The 18,960-nt window shown below is 38.1% G+C and overlaps 1 protein-coding gene across 2 annotated transcripts in view; it reads left to right on the forward strand.

The window, feature by feature from the left end:
- Window positions 1-18,960, forward strand: part of PAPSS1 (3'-phosphoadenosine 5'-phosphosulfate synthase 1) — a 102,381-nt gene that overhangs the window by 36,729 nt on the left and 46,692 nt on the right. For both annotated transcript variants that reach the window (XM_061191181.1, XM_061191180.1), the window contains 3 exons: window positions 11,544-11,657; window positions 14,069-14,180; window positions 16,559-16,764. In XM_061191181.1, coding sequence (XP_061047164.1) covers window positions 11,544-11,657; window positions 14,069-14,180; window positions 16,559-16,764 — 432 coding nt within the window. The remainder of the gene's footprint in view (window positions 1-11,543; window positions 11,658-14,068; window positions 14,181-16,558; window positions 16,765-18,960) is intronic.

The following is an 18,960-nucleotide window of genomic DNA, read 5'->3' on the forward strand; positions in this document are numbered from 1 at the left end:
GGGGGCTCATGAATCTCAGAAGCCATTTTATGGGCTATAGATAATTCCAGATAGTTCAGACACTTAAGGGATTATTAAACTTAGAGTGTGATGGCTACCCTCCTTCCCTTCTTTCTTTCCTTCAATTCCTAAACACTTCTTTGGGGCCCTACTCAGAGTTGCGTCCTTTGAGTTTGACACTTTACCTACATAGAGGCTTTTTTCTTTCTTTCTTTTTTTTTTTTTTTTTGTAGTGGGCAGATGATTTGTTGTTTTTCAAGAAAAATTTATCTTGAGAAAATTTGGCAATTCTTCTGTAAATCTAAAAATATTACAGAGCATTCTTGTATATCCTTCACCCAGCTTCCTCTTAGGTTAATAACTTACATGATCATAGACCATTTCTCAAAACTGAGAAATTAAGCTTGGTACTTTGTACTAAAGCACAAACTTATTTAGATTTCACAAGCTTTTCCACTACTATCCTTTCCTATTCTTGGATTCAATCCAAGATCCCTCACTGTATTTAGACTTAAATTATTTTTAACCATGATTCTGTAAAATGAAAATGCAGGCTCATGTGGTGTCTGTTGTGCACAGGACTTTGCCTTTTTTTCCCCCCTGTAACGGTAAAAAATTGAGTGTTGACTGCCACTGTACAATTGGTCACCCCACCTCCAGTCCTGTCTGCCTTTTATTCCATTTTATATTGTTGGCAGAATCATCTTTCTAAAGTGTAGTCTAATCCTTTCCGTTTTTTACTCTAAAATATATATTGATTTTTTTCCCATTGTTTATAGAATTAAGGTAATTTGTGTTCAAGCTTCTCCATAGTTTGGTTCCAAGCTGCTTTTTAAAAAATTATTGTCCTTATTATTTTTTTTAAATAAATAAATTTATTTATTTATTTATTTTTGGCTGTGTGGGGTCTTCGTTTCTGTGCGAGGGCTTTCTCTAGTTGCGGCGAGCGGGGGCCACTCTTCATCGCGGTGCGCGGGCCTCTCACTATCGCGGCCTCTCTTGTTGCGGAGCACAGGCTCCAGACGCGCAGGCTCAGTAGTTGTGGCTCACGGGCCCAGTTGCTCTGCGGCATGTGGGATCTTCCCAGACCAGGGCTCGAACCCGTGTCCCCTGCATTGGCAGGCAGATTCTCAACCACTGTGCCACCAGGGAAGCCCAAAATTATTGTCCTTATGCTTTCACCACAGTGTTTACTTTTTTTCTTTTTTTGATGCCATTGCTTGCCTTAGTCTCTGTGCCCTTAATGCCTTGCTCCCAATTTGTTTGTTCCTAATTAATGATTATACCTATTATTCTTCCTTTTATACAGATATTAGTCTATATTATTCTTGCTAGACAATCTGATAATTGGACAGTTTCATTCAAGGTTTTGAAAAAGAGGGATAGATAAACTAACATCTAGTGAATCCTTATTGTAAGGGACATGTATGGGGGGCTTTGCGTCTTTTAAAATATTTGCTTTGATTGTTAGAATCTCAGGGGAAGTGGTCTTTTGTCCTACTTTAGCTTCTAACCACCTCTCACTTGAATTACTTTGGTGGTTTCCTACTTGGTCTTTGCACTGAGTACTTTGTGTATGTTGTCTGATTTTATTCACAGAGTAAACCTATGAAGTATTTCAGAGATATTAACTAACTTGTTCATGAACTTATTGGGCTCCATACCTAGGATTCCAGGTACATGAATTCCTAGAATTCATTTTCATATGCCTCTGGCTTTTACTTTCAAGAGTGTTCTTATTACAACTCAAGTACAATATAATTAAATTTACGGCCAGAAAGGTATTCTGGTTATATTAGTTTAAGACAGGGAAATTTTCTTTTGAAAATTACTCAATTTTATTCTAAAGCTGGGTGGTGACAAAAGAATAAATGTAAATGCCTCCTTAATGCAGTTGCTTTTTTGGGAACCACCCTCTTTTGGGGAAAAGATTTCAGTTATATGCTTTCCTAAGTAAATGACTTCACTTCCCATTGAAAGTATGTATTTCTGTTTGTACTTGCTGATCCTGTGAGTTAATTTAACAAATACCTAGTGCCATACATGCTAGGCACTGTTGTAAACCACTGTGGATGTGGCAGTGAATTAGACAGTACAGATTCCTGCCTCATGGACCTTAATTTTTGGTCCTTACTACCATTATTTATAAACTAGAATGACTGTATAAATTCTTTTTTTTCTTTTATAACATGATATAGAATTTAAAAGTACAATTGAAGGAAGAAATATGCACACATACCCAACTACTTCTGTTCTGGCGTTTATTCTCCTTTGATTTTCTCACAAAGTTGAATCTCAGCTGAACATTAGGACATGGGGAAACCAGTGCATACCTGATGTTCAGCTCAGAGTTTATGGTTAGTTGGTGATACAAGGAGTTTCTTTGCCTGCTGCACCCTTATCGCAAGGTGACTTAGTATAATGTGCTTTTCCTAACAAGCTCCTTCTCCCTGGTGGTCCAGGGGTAGCCAGTGCAATTCAACTTCATTGTCATCACAAAGACATTTAAAAAAAATATTTTATTTATTTATTTGTTTATTTATTTTGGTTGTGCCGGGTCTTAGTTGTGGCAGGCAGCCTCCTTTAGTTGCGGCTCGTGGGCTCCTTAGTTGCGGCATGCGAACTCTTGGTTGTGGCATGCATGGGGCATCTAGTTCCCTGAGCAGGGATCGAGCCCGGGCCCCCTGCATTGGGAGCTTGGAGTCCTAGCCACTGCACCACCAGGGAAGTTCCACAAAGATATTTGTTAGGTTTTCCAAGGGTGGGTTATGTGAGCTCACATGGTAGAGCTAATATCACAAATACAGATTGCAGGTGGAGGGGATGAAGATGTCGAGTGCAATGGTGTTTTCAGGGAATAGTGACCAAATCTCCATAGCTTTGTAGTGTGTGCTCTGAGTGGGGATGTGAAGATCAGAGGTTCTGCGTTGACTAGCATTATGTCTAAGAATATAATTGTGAGTGCTGGCAGGGAATGGCGCAGGTAGAGATGGAAGAGCGGAACTCTTAGCATGTGCGAAGCCTTTGGTAGTCCCTTCAGTAGCATCATTGCATTTAATTTTTGTTAAAACTCTGAGAAGTAGTTACAATTTTCCTCATTTTACTGATGAGGAATCAGATTCAGGGAGGTGAAGTTGTTTGTCCCAGGATAGTTCAGGTGTTTGACAAGCGCTGCCTCCTCTGGTAATAAGTGGAATTTTTTCTGTCTGATGCTCCGTATTACTTTGGAGAGACTCTTCTGAAATGAATTCTACCAGGTATTGTTTCTTTAACATTCTTTACTGTCGACAAAAAATTAATCCATCTAAGAAAGAAATGGAAAACTTTATTCGAGTCAAATAGAGGATTTTAACCCAGGATTTTAACCTCAGCAAGCTCTGAGGACTGTTCTGCCCTTAAAGGTCGAAGCACAGTTATATAGGTTTTTGAGACAGAGGGCTGTACATTAAATGACGTAGATAGTTTGCACAGTCCAGATCTGTGAATACAAAGTGGAGGTCATTGTGGCCCCTTACAAGATCATGAAGGAATGTTATCTTTTTTTTAAATTAATTAATTAATTATTTATTTTTGGCTGCGTTGGGTCTTCGTTGCTGTGTGTGGGCTTTCTCTAGTTGCGGCGAGTGGGGGCTACTCTTCGTTGTGGTGCGCAGGCTTCTCGTGGTGGCTTCTATTGTTGCGGAGCACAGGCTATAGGCGCGTGGGCTTCAGTAGTTGTGGCTCGCGGGCTCAGTAGTTGTGGCTCGCGGGCTCAGTTGTTGTGGCTCACGGGCTCTAGAGCGCAGGCTCAGTAGTTGTGGCACACAGGCTTAGTTGCTCTGTGGCATGTGGGATCTTCCCAGACCAGGGCTCGAACCCGTGTCCCTTGCATTGGCAGGCGGATTCTTAACCACTGCTCCAACCAGGGAAGTCCCCAAGAAGGAATGTTATCTTTAAGGAGTTGTCTTGTTGGTGCTAGGAGAACATTGCTCTTTATGATTGAACATGAATTTCTGCCAGTGGGGAAGGTTAGGCCAATGCATAATGCAGATACACAATGCACAGTAGAGGGGAGAGAGGTCAAAGGGCAGTGAAAATATTTCATGTTTAAATTTTCCTTGATTTGCCTTAGAATATGAAATTTTATCATTATTAAGATATGGAATTGATTTTCACTGTCCAAGAAAAAATATTTTTAGTGTGGTGTACAGTGGGTATTTTAGGATGATGGGTATTTTGGTTCTATCATCTCTGGATTGTCTTATTTCTCTTTTGATCTGGCTTATGTAGTATAATTGGTATAGGCAGTGTGGTCATTTAAATAAATACTTAATTTCTCAGTATTTTGTCAGAGCATCTTTATTTTCTCAGTATGCTTCAGTTGGCACATTTTTATTCAAGAAGATAGAAGACACTGGAAAACACTGAGGGTTTTTTATTTAAGTTTTTTCCTAACCCTTGAATGGTCACTAGATGGCCTGCTGGTATTGCATTTTAACTTGGCGGGTTATGACATAAAGAAGGAGGCTTCTTGCTGATGGTTTTAATCTAAAGTGATATTTTAAATACTGTTTTTAAATCTACTAGGAACTCTAGATTTAGTAGTGCTATAAATTATTTAAAGGTTTGTCTTCTTATGAAATGGTGGTTTAGTGCTCTAAGTGGGTTTATACTGCATGTAAAACCAGACTTTGCAGCTCAGTTTTAAAGTGATGCCAGTATGTCGTTGGTGTTCATGCGTTGGATGCATGTAGCTTGGATAATAGAAATTTAATAGTTTCATAAAAATATGATTGAGCTCTAGTGTTCAAATCTGTTGAGATTTGGCTCAAGAAAAAGTTCAGAAAATACTTAAGAAAAAATTTAAAATGTGAAGTCACTGTGTTTATTAACTTGTTACAGTTCTTTAGGAAGATTAAAAAGAGAAGGCAAGAACTACTAGTTTCAGGTAGTGAATATTGTTTGTTCTGCTGGCCAGTTTCCAGGAAAAAACAAACAATTTTCTCTTTGAACAAAGATATGGATACAACATATGTTAGGTCTTAGATTGTATTTTAGTCAGTCAAGCAAAAAAAAGAAAAAGAAAAAGTTTCGAGTATCCATGTTACATTTTAAAATTAAATTTTAAAATATTTCTAGACCTACCTCATTAATGGTAGCATGTGATTTGTTTACTGACCCCCTACTCAGGAGAACTCCTAGGAGCACCCCTGTTTCCTCTCTACCCTTAAATGCTTGGTGACTATGGAGCTCTTAAAACTGGAAGTAAGGGGTTAGGTACATGAACACTTGTTCCTGACCTGGCTTGTGATCTATTTTTGTTTTAAAGGAAATTTCCTGAAATAAAGGGTTTTATTTGTACAGGTTTCAGAAGAACACATTATTTTCTAACAGCTGACTGTGTCTCTGGGAATCCGAATGAATCCCAACTAAAATGGATAGCTCATGTGGCAGGGACTTCATGTTCTGTTGTCCAGATCTCTTGTCTCACTTTGAGGTGGTTTTGACTCTTTTAGATGTTCAGTAGTGGTTTTGGAAATGAAAAATATTTGTCAGTAGAATGTGCTAGGAACTGGCTTTGTCTGCATTTTAAAAACTTTTTGTCTTCCTGATAGTTCTCTTCTCTCTACATGTCCAATCCACAGAGAACTCGCTTCCTCTGAGTATGTGTTCCATGTTTCTGTTGGCTCCTGCTATGTTTGTGTTAATTCCAAAAGTGCTCACTTTATGTACCTTTTTAGAAGAGAAAAACAGCAACCTCTTGAACCTTTATTTTGCCATTGGTTAGATATTAGAAGAATTTTATATCTAAGTTGTGAGGTTAAAATTCACTTTAAAATAATTGCAGGGTGTGAATTTTGAAAAGGGAAGAATTTTGTGACATGCTTGTAATGAAAACAATTTTATACTTAAATAATTTTAATAAAATTTTAATTATAAATATTAAACAATAAAATTTTATGTAATTTAAAATTATTTTCTCAAACGACTTCCCTCCTTTTTGAAAAGAAAGTGATTACAGGGGAATTCCCTGGTGGTCCAGTTGTTTGGACTCCACATTTCCACTGCAGGGGGCACGGGTTTGAACCCTGGTAGGGGAACAAAGATCCTGCAAGCCATATGGCATGGCCAATAAAAATTAAAAAAAAAAAAAAAAGTGATTATAGCCTCTATGTTCATGCATACAAAGCAACACATTACTAACAGTGCATTCATCCTAAAGCTATGGCATTATTAGTGTACAGAACATTAAAAAAATAATTTGGTTGGATTTATAATATAGATACCACTCTTTCATGTTCAAACTGTTTCTCTTGGATTTGCTCACAAACTGTTTGTACGTTTGTTTTTTAACTTAGGGTGTGGTTGGAAGGAAATAGACACGATGTATAGAAACATTTGTTGGTTCTCAGTTCTTACTTTGAACAGAGTCTCTTCAGAGAGAGCAGATCCACATACCTGAGTGTACACTCCAGTGTCCTGGCATTCTACAGAAGGGGGGATTCCAGGGTGGAGGCAAGGCGGAGACACACCCAGCCTTGTGCTGGGAGCATTACAGTGGGCAGTGTGCACTGCTGCTATTCATTAGTGTTTGTGAGCTGACTCTAGTGATGATGGCTTAGGAAACCAGCTAAAAATGCCCTGTAGCGTCCAACAGAGATCAGAAGATTTAGTCTGTTGGATGCACTCCTCTGACCCTCCAAGATTGTTGACAGCTATTAGTGGTAAATGGGGGGGTGGGGGAGAGTAGTCAACACCCATCACAAAAAAGGCATCTCATCCTTACAAAATAATATAGGCTTCAGAGATGGCAAAGAAAGCTTTACGTAGAGTTGTTTGTATCAGTGAAATTCTTCTCTTCCCTGGAGTTCCTGTGTCATTTATTCCCAGACTGTGATTCTGGTTTTCAAAGTTCTAAGGGGTCTCAAGTGGTGGAAGTGGAGGTTTTCAATTTATTCACAGTGATGGAGTTTGAGAAAGTTGGTTGAAAATCGTTCACTTGTTATTAATAGAAATGTTTAGATGTAACTGAAATGTTGAATATCTTTACTTTTTGTCTAGGACTTTATTAACACAGAAAGATCACACGCTGACCAGAAACCCTGGGAATTGTAAATGTTTAATAAAATCATGAAAGTAAACTAAGAACAATTTATGTGGCAAAATGTTTCATAACTTAGTTTTATGGGAAAAACAGTAAAGGTTTTTCTTTTAATTTTTATTTTTAAAAATTTGTTTTTTTATTTGGAGGAGAATAGTGTTGGGACCTGAGTTGGAATCCCAGTTCCAACACTTATCAATTAACTGTACGACCTTGGAAAAAATAACCTGATTTCTCTGGCTTCAATTCTCTCATCTGTGAAATGGGAAATAAAAATAGTACCTGTCTGAGAATTGTACTGAGGATTCTATTAATAAACGTAGAGTGCTTAGAACAGTTCCTGGCATGTAGCAAGCACACTATAACTATTATTTATTGAGTATTTGTTTGTGTGGTAAGCACGTTGGAACACAGTACAACAGGGATTTGGGGCAAGTTATTAACCTCTCCTGAGCCTTAATTTCCTCATCTGTAAAAGGAGGATAGCAACAGTTTCTTCTACTTTCATAGGTAGGATTGCATGAAAATTAAATGAATTAATTCACGTGAAGCCCTTAGAACATCGCTGGTATTGTTGTTAGCATCCAGTAAACTTGAGCCCCGCAGTTTACATTCTTTAAGTCATTTGTCACAGCAGCCCTGTAACTACACACACACACACACACACACACACACACACACGCACACACACACACTTTTTGGTGGCAGTGTTGTTAAACAGCTGAGACGGAGACAAGGTGAGAAATGTTAGATAACCTGCTCAAGGTTGCACTGTTAGAATCTGAACTCAGGTCTTAAGTACAAAAATCAGAAATAACTGACCTATAGACCTGTGTTGCTTTCTTGTAGCTCTTTTTGGTTTTGAAAATGTTGTGTCTCTAATGTTTTGTGATTAACGCAGATATTTAATTTCAAGTGTGTTTTGTGAAACTTTACCATACTCTTTCTCACAAAAGCCCTAATGAATGCCTGACTTTTTGTGTAATTTAATTTAGCATTTGTTCCTAGTGTGGAGGACTTAAATTCTTTATTTTACAAAAATGTGTGTTCCTCAAGGTACCTTTCAGAGCTTTACATGTCCACGAAGCTAATTGAACATATAGGGAGTGTGTGCAGTTCATTTAATGCACATCATACTGTTCTGGGAAAAGTTGATTCTGAATTTTTGTTTTCTGGTTGATGGAGTAATAGCCTTTGTAAAAAATGCTGAAACTACCAGTTGCCCTGTAATGCCCATGGGTGAAAAACGCTTGGAGGGGAATATACAGAAATGACAATAATAGCCATATATAGGGTGATGGGTTTTTCTCCTTTCCACATTCTCTTTATTGCTGTTTTATAATTTAAAATAAATGTATTAAAAATAATTCCTGGAGTTAGAAGGTACAGAATGGACTACCTTAAGCTATTTCTCTTGCTAGATTTAAAAAAGAGTCCTTACAAGGTTGTATAGTATTTACATCTACAAAGAGAAAATTGAGGCAGCCGGTGGAAGCTGTGTCTCTTCATCATTATTCTTTGATGCCCTCATGTAGTGTTTACCGTTAGTAAATACAATAAATAGCCTTCTGCCGTGGGTACCTACTGCAGGCTTAATTGCAGGAGGTCTGGAAGGTTTATGAAGTGCCCTGTGCTGTGCAGAGTTTGTGCTTAACACACACTTTCTACTTTCCCATGAGTAGTGGGATGCTCAAAGGACAAAGGGCCTCCAGAGAGCTAGCTGAACGTGGTATGGTAGTAAGCAGTGCTTCTTTATTTATGTCTTTTAATTTTATTATTTCTTTCTTTTTTCCTTCATGTTTACTCTTCTTATTCATTCTTGGGTTTTTCATGAGAAAGATCAGAGGCCTTGAATTTACTGGTAGGAGGAGCTTGATTTTGGTACATGATTTAGCCAGTGCTGTTCCATCTTTGAGGGAACAGAGTATCAGAAAAATGTAGTAGAATAATTCTTTCTAGATTCTCAGGACCCATACGGACTGCTTGAGTGGTAGCACTCAGGCTTTCATGAGATCGTCTAGCTTTGAGACCCATATCTGACTCTGCTTTTTTCCACTACTGAAGATATTAATGAAAGTCCAAATGTAAGTTGAAGTTTCTTCCCAAACTTTTTCCTCGGTAAAAGTAGTAGGTATTGTCCTTAAACACCTGGTTCTTCCATTAATATTCATTCTGAATTACTTTTTCTGTTGTTATGCATTTTTTTAAATGGGCTTTATTTTTTAGAGCAGTTTCAGGTTCACAGCAAAACTTGAGTGGAAAGTATAGAGAATGAACTCCCATGGCTCCCCTCCCTGCCACACACGGCTTATCCTGCTATCAGCATCCCTCACCAGAGTGGTACCTTTGTTATCATTGATGAACCTACATTGACACATTGTTATCATCCATAGTTCATAGTTTACATTAGCGTCGAAACTTCTGTGGGTTTTGACAAATGTGTAATGACATTTATACACCATTGTAGTATCATAGAGAATAGTTGCACTGCCCTAGAAAATGCCCTGTGTTCTTCCTATTCATCCCTTCTCCCCTCCCCTGTAACCCTGGGCAACCACTGATGTTTTTACTGTCTCCATAGTTTTGCCTTTTCAGAATGTCACATAGTTGAAATCATACAATATGTAGCCTTTTCAAATGGGCTTCTTTTACCTAGTAGTCTGCATTTAAATTTTCTCCATGTCTTTTCATGGCTTGGTAGCTCATTTCTTCTTAGTGCTGAATAATTAATATTCCATTGTCTGGATGTACCACAGTTTATCCATTCATCTGCTAAAGGACTTCTTGGTTCTTTTCAAGTTTTGGCAATTATGAGTAAGGCTGCTATAAACATCTGTGTGCAGGTGGATGTAAGTTTTCACCTCATTTGGGTAAATACCAAGGAGCATGGTGGCTGGATTATTTGGTGAGAGTATGTTTAGCTTTGTAAGAAATCACCAGATTGTCTTCTAAAGCAGCTGTACCATTTTGCATTCACACCACCAGTGAATGAGAGTTCCTGTTGCTCCGCATCCTTGTCAGCATTTGATGTGGTCAGTGTTTTGGATTTTGGTCATTCTAATAAGTATATTCTAATAGTGGTATCTCATTGTTGTTTTAAATTGCATTTCCTTGGTGATATATGATGTAGAGTATCGTTTCATATACTTATTTGTCATCTGTATATCTTTTTTGTGAGTTGTCTTTTCAGGTCTCTGGCCCATTTTCTAATAGGGTTCTTTTCTTACTGTTGAGTTTTAAGAGTTCTTTGTATATTTTGGGTAACAGTCCTTCAGATATTTTGTCTCAGTCTGTGGCTTGTCTTCTCATTCTCTTGAGAATTAATTTATTTTGCATAAGAAATTATTGCTTGGATACATATGAAAAACCCTTAATCAGTGCCAGTTTTGTATGCTTATAGAGATTACTTGATTGATTTGACTGGAAAATTTTAAAGTAATTAAACACATTTAGTAGGATTTCCCTGGTGGTCCAGTGGTTAAGACTCTGCCCTTCATATGTATAGCTGATTCACTTTGTTATGAAGCAGAAACTAACACACCATTGTAAAGCAATTATACTCCAATAAAGATGTTTAGGAAAAAAAAAAAAAAAAAAAAAAAAAGACTCTGCTCTTCCACTGCAGGGGGCGCCGGTTTGATTCCTGGTCAGGGAACTAAGATCCTGCATGCTGTGCGGTGCGGCCAAAAAAGAAAAAAGAAAAAAAAGGAAAACCCCAAAAAACACATTTACTAATTATTCCTGGGTGTATGACAAGTGTGAATAGGCCTTGTAAAGATCACTGGATGAGCAGTGTATAAGAGCAGTATATAAGTTTGTGGTAATTACAAATAGATACTTGTGGGATAAATGAGAAAAAGGACTGTCCCAATGTGATATAAATGAATACTAGGAGTTTGGTTAAAATTTCTGGACTGCATTTCGTAAGACATCAGAGAGTGCTGTTTCTCAAACTGCAGTGGTGGGAGTAGAGCTGACGTGCTCTGGAATACTGTGTTCCATGACTAAGAAGGTGGCTTTAGTGACACTGGTGACAAAGATGCATGTGGAAGCTGGAATGAAATGGTTTTATAATATGTTACAGAAAATAATGATTATGCTTAGAGTGCTTTTTTTGTTTATTTCTTTGTTTCCAAATTATTTTTATCATTACCCCTTACTTGAGGTCACCTCTTCTTTGCAGTTGCCTGATCTTGACATATATGGCACATTCCAGGAATTTCTGTCTCACTAGATAGTGGGAGATTATGATTAATGAAATCTTGCATGTGGGATGTTACCTGCTTGCAAGTAGACCAACAGTCATTAGGAAAATTGATTGGGAGGTATAGCATTAAATCCCTCTCTTACACTTCGTTTTTTAAGTCTCATTTTGAAATGTTAATTTTCTTCATTAAGATACCCTTTGGAGAAAGCTAAATTGTTGAATCAAACATTTAACTGTACTTTTGTGGATGTATAGGATATTGTACCTGTGGATGCCTCTTACGAAGTGAAAGAACTGTATGTGCCAGAAAATAAACTTCATTTGGCAAAAACAGATGCAGAAACATTACCAGCATTGAAAATTAATAAAGTGAGTGCTTTGTTCCTTTTCCTACTGAGTGATTTGACCTTATGTATAGTTGTTAGTCTATAGAATTTGTGATTGTAGTTTTGTGTTTGCCGGTGTGGGTGGGTAGTGGTAGTTGTGTATATCACAATTCCCAGGGATGGGAAATATGTTTAATTTGTAAAACCGTATTTCCAAATTACCATGGCTTTGATTTCATTTTAGTCATAATATTTATTTATTATGAAATATCAGAGAACAAAGATTATGTAAGATTTTTAGGCTTATCAGAAGGAATGGGTTCTAAAAGTTTAAAAACCTTTAATAATTAAATAATTAAAATGAGCATTTTTTTCCTTTAAACATGTTTCCTAATCCCTTGTCAAAACCCTGACTTTCCCTTTCTTATATTGTGAAGAATAATTCTGTTGTGTATCTTAGCTCTAATAATATCATTAGGTGTTTTTCCCAATAAAAAACTGCTTAGTTGAACTAGATATGACAATGGCGACTATAATTTATCACTTTCGAATCTTAGAGAATTTTAAATTGTGTCATTCAGATATACTTTAAAAATGGAGAGATTTAGGAATAAGAACGTGGACCAGGACTAGAATTTCCCAGCCTTTCTTTTAATATAGTAAAAATCCCGGACACCCAGGGAGGTGCCAAACGTGCAAGTAAGGAGAAAGAAAAATAAACCCCCAACCCTTCTGAGGTCGGAGGAAGACTCTTCAAAGACTTACTCAAATTCCTGATAGGAGTACATTATCTAGGTGATTCGTGTGATTGGGTTTCTGACCGGAAGCTAAGACATGCTGCAGGGGAGCAGAGAGAGGGAGAGCTGGAGAGCAGAGCCACTCAAAGCTGACTTTGCAAAAGAACAACAGATTCTGTCACAGACTGTGCATCAAATGAACGAACACACACACACACACACACACACACACACCCAGGGCAGGGAGGAGGGAAGGGGAGAGAGAGAGAGAGAACGAAACTGAGAATGAATGCATATGAATCCAGGTCAGTTAGACTCTATAACCTAGAAAGACAGCAGCTTTTTCTAAATGTGATCTTTTTTTCAATATGGTGGTTTGTTCTTTGCACAGCAGTATGCAAAGTAATTAATTAAAAAAATTAGGTTACATCATATAATGTATGCTAGGCTGCCATAACAGATACCATACCCTGGATGGCTTAAACAACAGAAGTTTATTTTCCCATAGTTCAGTAAGTTAGAAAGTCCGAGATCCAGGTGCTGGCTGATTTGGTTCCTGGCGAGGCTCCCTTGCCGACTTGCTGTCAGACGCCTTCTCACCTTATCCTCACAGGGTGTCCGTGGGAGCTCTGGTGTCTCTTTCTCTTATGAGGGCACCAGACCTATTGGGTTGGGACCCACCCTTATGACCTCATTTATTTATCACCTCTTCAGGGCCCGATCTTCAAATACATTCACATTGGGGGTTAGGGCTTCAACATATTTTCAGGGGGACATAAACATTCAGTCTATAATAGATACCATCTAGAATTAGATTCCAATAGAGAAGAATAGTGGCCATTGTCAAAGGTTTAGGAAAAATTAGTAAGAGGAGAACTTGAAATTGAAACAATTTGGTGCATGAATATGATTTTTTCCTGTGAATTGAAGGAGGGGAATGCTTTACCATTATTTGATTTTTCAGTGGAACATGCCAACCTAATACTTTGGGAATACATGGTAAGTCACATCATAATGCACACCTCTTGGCCAGGTGCTTTATCTTTTCTCATATGAGAATCACTGCTCCATATATATATATACACACACACACACACACACACACACACACACACAGTTAAAAAATGAGCACGTCCAGCTTGCGTTAATTCATCAATTCTTTAATATTCTGATGGGATCTACTAGAAATCTTAAAGTTCAAGAAATAATATAGTGTTTGTAAAATGAAGGGTACTCTGTCATTGGTGAGGGATTTTTTTTTTTGGTAAATATTTTTATCTAAAGTTTGTTTTAGTTCAGGACAGTGGTTGTCAGAGTATAGTTTCCAGACCATCATTGTTAGCATTTTCTGGGCACCTGTTAAAAATACAAATCCTTGTGCCACAGCAAACCAGCTAAATCAGAAACTGGGGGGTGGAGCAGTCTTCATTTAACAAGCCTTCCAGAGGTTTCTTAATACATACTGAAGTTTGAGGACCACTGGTTTAAGAGATGCTATTCTTATTAGAAATGTTGGGAAGCCTAATGTTATTCAAATTTATTAAGAAAAATACATACTTGCCTAGTGCCCTTATTGTTTATTAGATTTGTATAATCTATAAACATTCTTGAGAAGTTCATTTCCATTGCTTTCAAAATTAAACTCCAAAAAGCCATTAATGCTTTTGTTCATAAGTACATGAAATAGAGCATTTTTCTTTACTGTCTCATTTACTAGGTGGATATGCAGTGGGTGCAGGTTTTGGCAGAAGGTTGGGCAACCCCGCTGAATGGCTTTATGAGAGAGAGGGAGTACTTGCAGTGTCTTCATTTCGATTGTCTTCTGGATGGTAAGACATTTTATATTCAAGTACATTGCGTATGGAAAAGAAAGCACACAGTTGCAGGGATTCGTCACTATTTATAGAGAGTACTGGTAACATCTTAATGGAGATAGCACTTAAAGACTAAATTATATCAGTACTGAATATTTTAAATGTACCATGAGATCTTTCCATTTTTAGTTTTCTTGATTGTGATTTATTGCAGGGGGAGAAGGACAACCTGGGGATTAGGGCTGAAAATGGATTTAAAAAACAAATACAGTTTCCCTATGCCATATCCACCTGATCACGGTAAAAAGCCTCTCCCCAGGAAGTGTACATACGTACTAATTGTGCTGTGCTGAAGCCCATGCTTGCTTAAGCCAGGTGTTCTAACAAGGAATCAGGGAGTCCCAAGTTAAGGAGTCCTGAAATAGGTGGTTAAAAGGATGGTTCTTCCTACTCTTTTAAAACACTAAAAAAAAAAAAATTGCCAAAGAAGTTGATATTTAGGGTATTGTAATTACATTCCAGCTACCTTAAACTTTGTATACTGTTGGTAAGATTAATTTACTACAATAAAGAAAATATTGCTAAATGTTAAAGAACTATGCCGTATGATCCAGCAATTCCACTTCTGGGTATTTACGTGAAGAAAACAAAAACACTAACTAGAAAAGATATATGTTCCCATATGTTCATTGCAGCATTATTTACAATTGCCAAGATATGGAAGCAACCTAAGTGCCCATCAATAGGTGAATGGATAAAGAAGATGTGGTACATACATACATATGTATACATATATATATATATGTATACATATATATACACAATGGAATACTATGCAGCCATAAAAAACAATGAACTTTTGCCATTTGCTGCAACATGGATGGACCTGAAGGGTATTATGCTAAGTGAAATAAGTCAAACAGAGAAAGACAGATACCATATGATTTCACTTATATATGGAATTTAAAAAACAAAAGAACAAACAAAACAAAAACAGACTTGTAGATACAGGGAACAAACTGGTGGTTGCCAGAAGGGGTGGGGGTAGGCTAAATAGGGGAAGGGGATTAAGAGGTGTATAAACTTCCAGTTATAAAATAAATAAGTCACAGGTATATAATATACAGCATAAGGAATAATATGGTAATAATTTTGTATGGTGACAGATGGTTACTAGACTTATCATGGTGATCATTTCTTAATACGTTTAAATGTTGAATCACTATGCTGTACGTCTGAAACGAACATAATATTGTACGTCAACTATAATACTTCAATTAAAAAAAGTCATAGAACCCTGCAAAGTTGCGACCACGTTCTTCTGTGTTATAACTTCTTTTGACTGGGGAGTAAAATAGATACTAGAAAATGTAATTCCTACTCATTGTTCTCAAGAACCTTTAACATAAGAATTAAATTTTACTTTTTGATTTTCTCCTTGGAAATAATGGTAAAGTCTTTGTGGACTGCCTCCTTAGTAATGACTTAGTCTTGGGTGTGGTGTAAATCTACCTATTAATTTTCCATTTTGAACTCCACCTTATGGTGGTAATTTTAAAACAGCCAAACTGTTATCATTGATTTTGTTGACGTCTTTTGCCCAAAGAAGGCATACCATGATTTCCCAAAAAGTGTGGTTTCTCTTTGATACGTAAATAATATCCACATATGAATTTGAGAGTGTATTTTATTTTTCTAACTTGCACATGATGAATAGGAAAGAAAACACTTTCAGAGCTTGAAAGGTTGGGAACTGAGAATGTGCCTTTGGTCTCACTGGCAACATATTTTGGTTTAAATGGAGCCACTGATTATTTACTACCTTTGTTTCTTGACCAGTAATAGCTGGCCTTAGTTCCATTCTGATTAAAAAACAAAAAACAAAAAACTTTTTGGGTGTTTTCGTCTTCCTCTCTCAAGGATATCCAGGTATACCAAGTATACTCAAGTTACTTAACCAACTTGCCACTCAAAATGTAGTTGTCAGCAGTATCAGTTATAATATTTTTCCTGTAAAGGCCCTGAAGCATAATTCTTTATCTTACTCATATATTTTTGGTGACGTTAGGCTTTACCAGCTGATTCTTCCTTACTCAACAGTTTCTTAAACTTCTGTGATTCTTCCCCCTAAAGACAGTTTCATGAGTGGTTGTGAGGAGTATTGCTACACACAATGTTGATGTTCTTAATTTTTGGTGTTTTGTTTTTTTTCAACTCTGGGTTTGTTGCTTGTTCTCTCCCTGCTTTTCTGTGCCAGGTACCAGTGGAACACTGTCACTGGAGCAATAAATCTTTTATTATTTGAAGAGTGTCTACTGAAGTGTGAAAGGTAGATGCGAGGCCCCCGCTGAGTAATGCAAGCTGTGTGCTTTATGTTCTTTTGTGCCCTGCAGGGGGTGTCATTAACTTGTCAGTACCGATAGTTCTGACAGCTACTCAGGAAGATAAAGAGAGGCTGGACGGCTGCACGGCTTTTGCTCTGATGTACGAGGGCCGCCGCGTGGCTATTCTTCGCAATCCAGAGTTTTTTGAGCACAGGAAGGAGGAGCGCTGTGCCAGGCAGTGGGGAACAACATGCAAGAACCACCCCTACATCAAGGTCCTGAGTAAACCTTGCCGCATTTTATCTTGATTTGCCAATAATGTTTGTGCTGAAATGCGAGGCATTACCTGTATATCAACTATGCCACTGGAACTGTTAATATTTTCCAGAATCAAGGCTGGAACTTAGTGTGATGAGCATATGGTCTTGTCGTTTGGTCCACATAAATATTCAGCAAATATTTTTTAAACATCTACTGTACACCAGGCACTGAGCTAGGTCCTAGTGCTGGGTATATAGGGCTGATCTGCACGGCAGGGCAATCTTTATATGCTTGGGGCATGCTGTCTGGTGGTGGGCACAGACATTGATCTTGTACTTACAGGTAGGATGTGATGGCAGGGTGCTATGGGAACCCACGCTGGGTGATTTTATCTAATCTGGGCTTTTAATTGAACATTGTGTTTCTGGTATGAAAGCAGTGAAATTTTTAATTAGTCTCCCCGAAGGGCCTCATGTATTTTATGTATTGTATGTGAAATGTTATCACTGAAGTCACATTTCTGTCATTAGTTTTAAAGTAGACTTTGAACTTTAAAAGAAACTAAGCGAAGGAGTTCCCTGGCGGTCCAGTAGTTAGACTCAGCGCTTTCACTGCCAGAGCCCTGATTGGACCCCTGGTCGGGGAACTAAGATCCTGCAAGCTGCATGGTACAGCCAAAAAAAAAAGAAAAGAAACTAAGTGAAATTTTAGTAGCTTTACCTAGAAACTTTGTATAGCATCTGTTTAGATCATGGAAGTGTGCTAAATTTCATTTCATTGTCTTATGTAGGACAAAAAAGTGATAAACTTAAAAAACAGGCAGATATATTATTTTATAAAATAATGGTGGTGTCAGACATTCCTTCAGCATTAAAATTTACAGTTATTAATAACAACATAGTTTACAAACCATGCTTATGTAAATTTTTTGAACCACATAGACCTATAGGATGGGTGGCATTTCCATCTTACACATGGAGAAATTGAGACTTTATGGGGGATATATGTTCTTGGCCAAAGTTACGCAGCTTATGGTTGGGATGAGGGTCTGATTTGAATCCAAGACCTTGGGCTTTAAAGCCATCTTCCATAATCCTTAGCAGAAAGTCATTACTGGTTTATGTAGAGCTTCACGTACTATGTAATCCCTAACACTAGAGAGTACTTTTTATATGAACTCATTGGAGGAGACATTTTTTAATCACTGAACATATGTGAATGCTGTTTATATTGTGTGCCACTTTTATTTAGAGCAGTCTGTAAGACTTCTTAGGTTAGTTAGTACTTGGTGTGCAGCCTTGAGGGACCAGTAGGATTTGGATAGGAGGGAACTGTAAGAAACAGCTTTCCAGGTTTCTGGAGCTGGAGGAGCAAAGACTCGGTGCGTTTGAGAGATTGTTGGTGGTCGAGCGGGAGAGAGGACCTTGGGCTTCAATTTCTACTCCAAGGTGTTAAAATTTTGTTCAGTCATAATAACAATTTACATGTATTTATGCTTTTCAACCACATTTCTGCTTTTCAGTCCTTACGGTGGCCCTTAGAAGTAGACAAGGTTATTTTCTTTATTCTGAGGAGTCTTAGAGTGGGTTCAGCTTGCCCAGAGCTGCAGAGGTACCTGTGAGGTGTCAGGATTAGAGTCTGTCTTAGGTCTTCTGTGCTCTTTCCCCTGTGCTGCTCTGCCTTCCTAGGAGCAGAGAGGTGACAGGCAGATTTGACAGGGTCACAAACGACGTGGTGATTTAAGAAGCCAGCCGGGTGGTCTAGAGCAGGGTGTTCCTCTTCCAGCCCCATGCCCCCCTGGTACCGGCCATTCCCTCCCGGTCTCCTGGCTGGAGTCCTGCTTCCTGTCATACCCATTGAAATCCATTCTCCTTAGTGCAGCCAGAGTGAGTCTTTTGAAAATATAGATCTGAACATATCACTGCCCCCTTTAAAACTCTCCAGTGGCTGCTCATTGTAATCAGAATAAAACCTGTGAGGCCCTGTGGGATCCGGCCCTGGCCTTCTTCCACAATCTCTTCCACTACCGCTGCCCCTCTCCTTGCTTTGGCCTTTCTGACCTTCTAGCCACATTAGCTTTCTTTCTGTTCCTCAAAGACAGAAACGTGTTTCTGCGCCAGGACTTTGCACTTGGTGTCCCTCTGCGTGAACTACTTTACGTCCGTGACGAGTTCCTTTTCATCATCTCAGGTTAAATGTCACCTTCCTCA

The sequence above is a fragment of the Eubalaena glacialis genome, chromosome 5 (genome assembly GCF_028564815.1).
Source record: "Eubalaena glacialis isolate mEubGla1 chromosome 5, mEubGla1.1.hap2.+ XY, whole genome shotgun sequence".
Lineage (NCBI taxonomy): Eukaryota > Metazoa > Chordata > Mammalia > Artiodactyla > Balaenidae > Eubalaena > Eubalaena glacialis.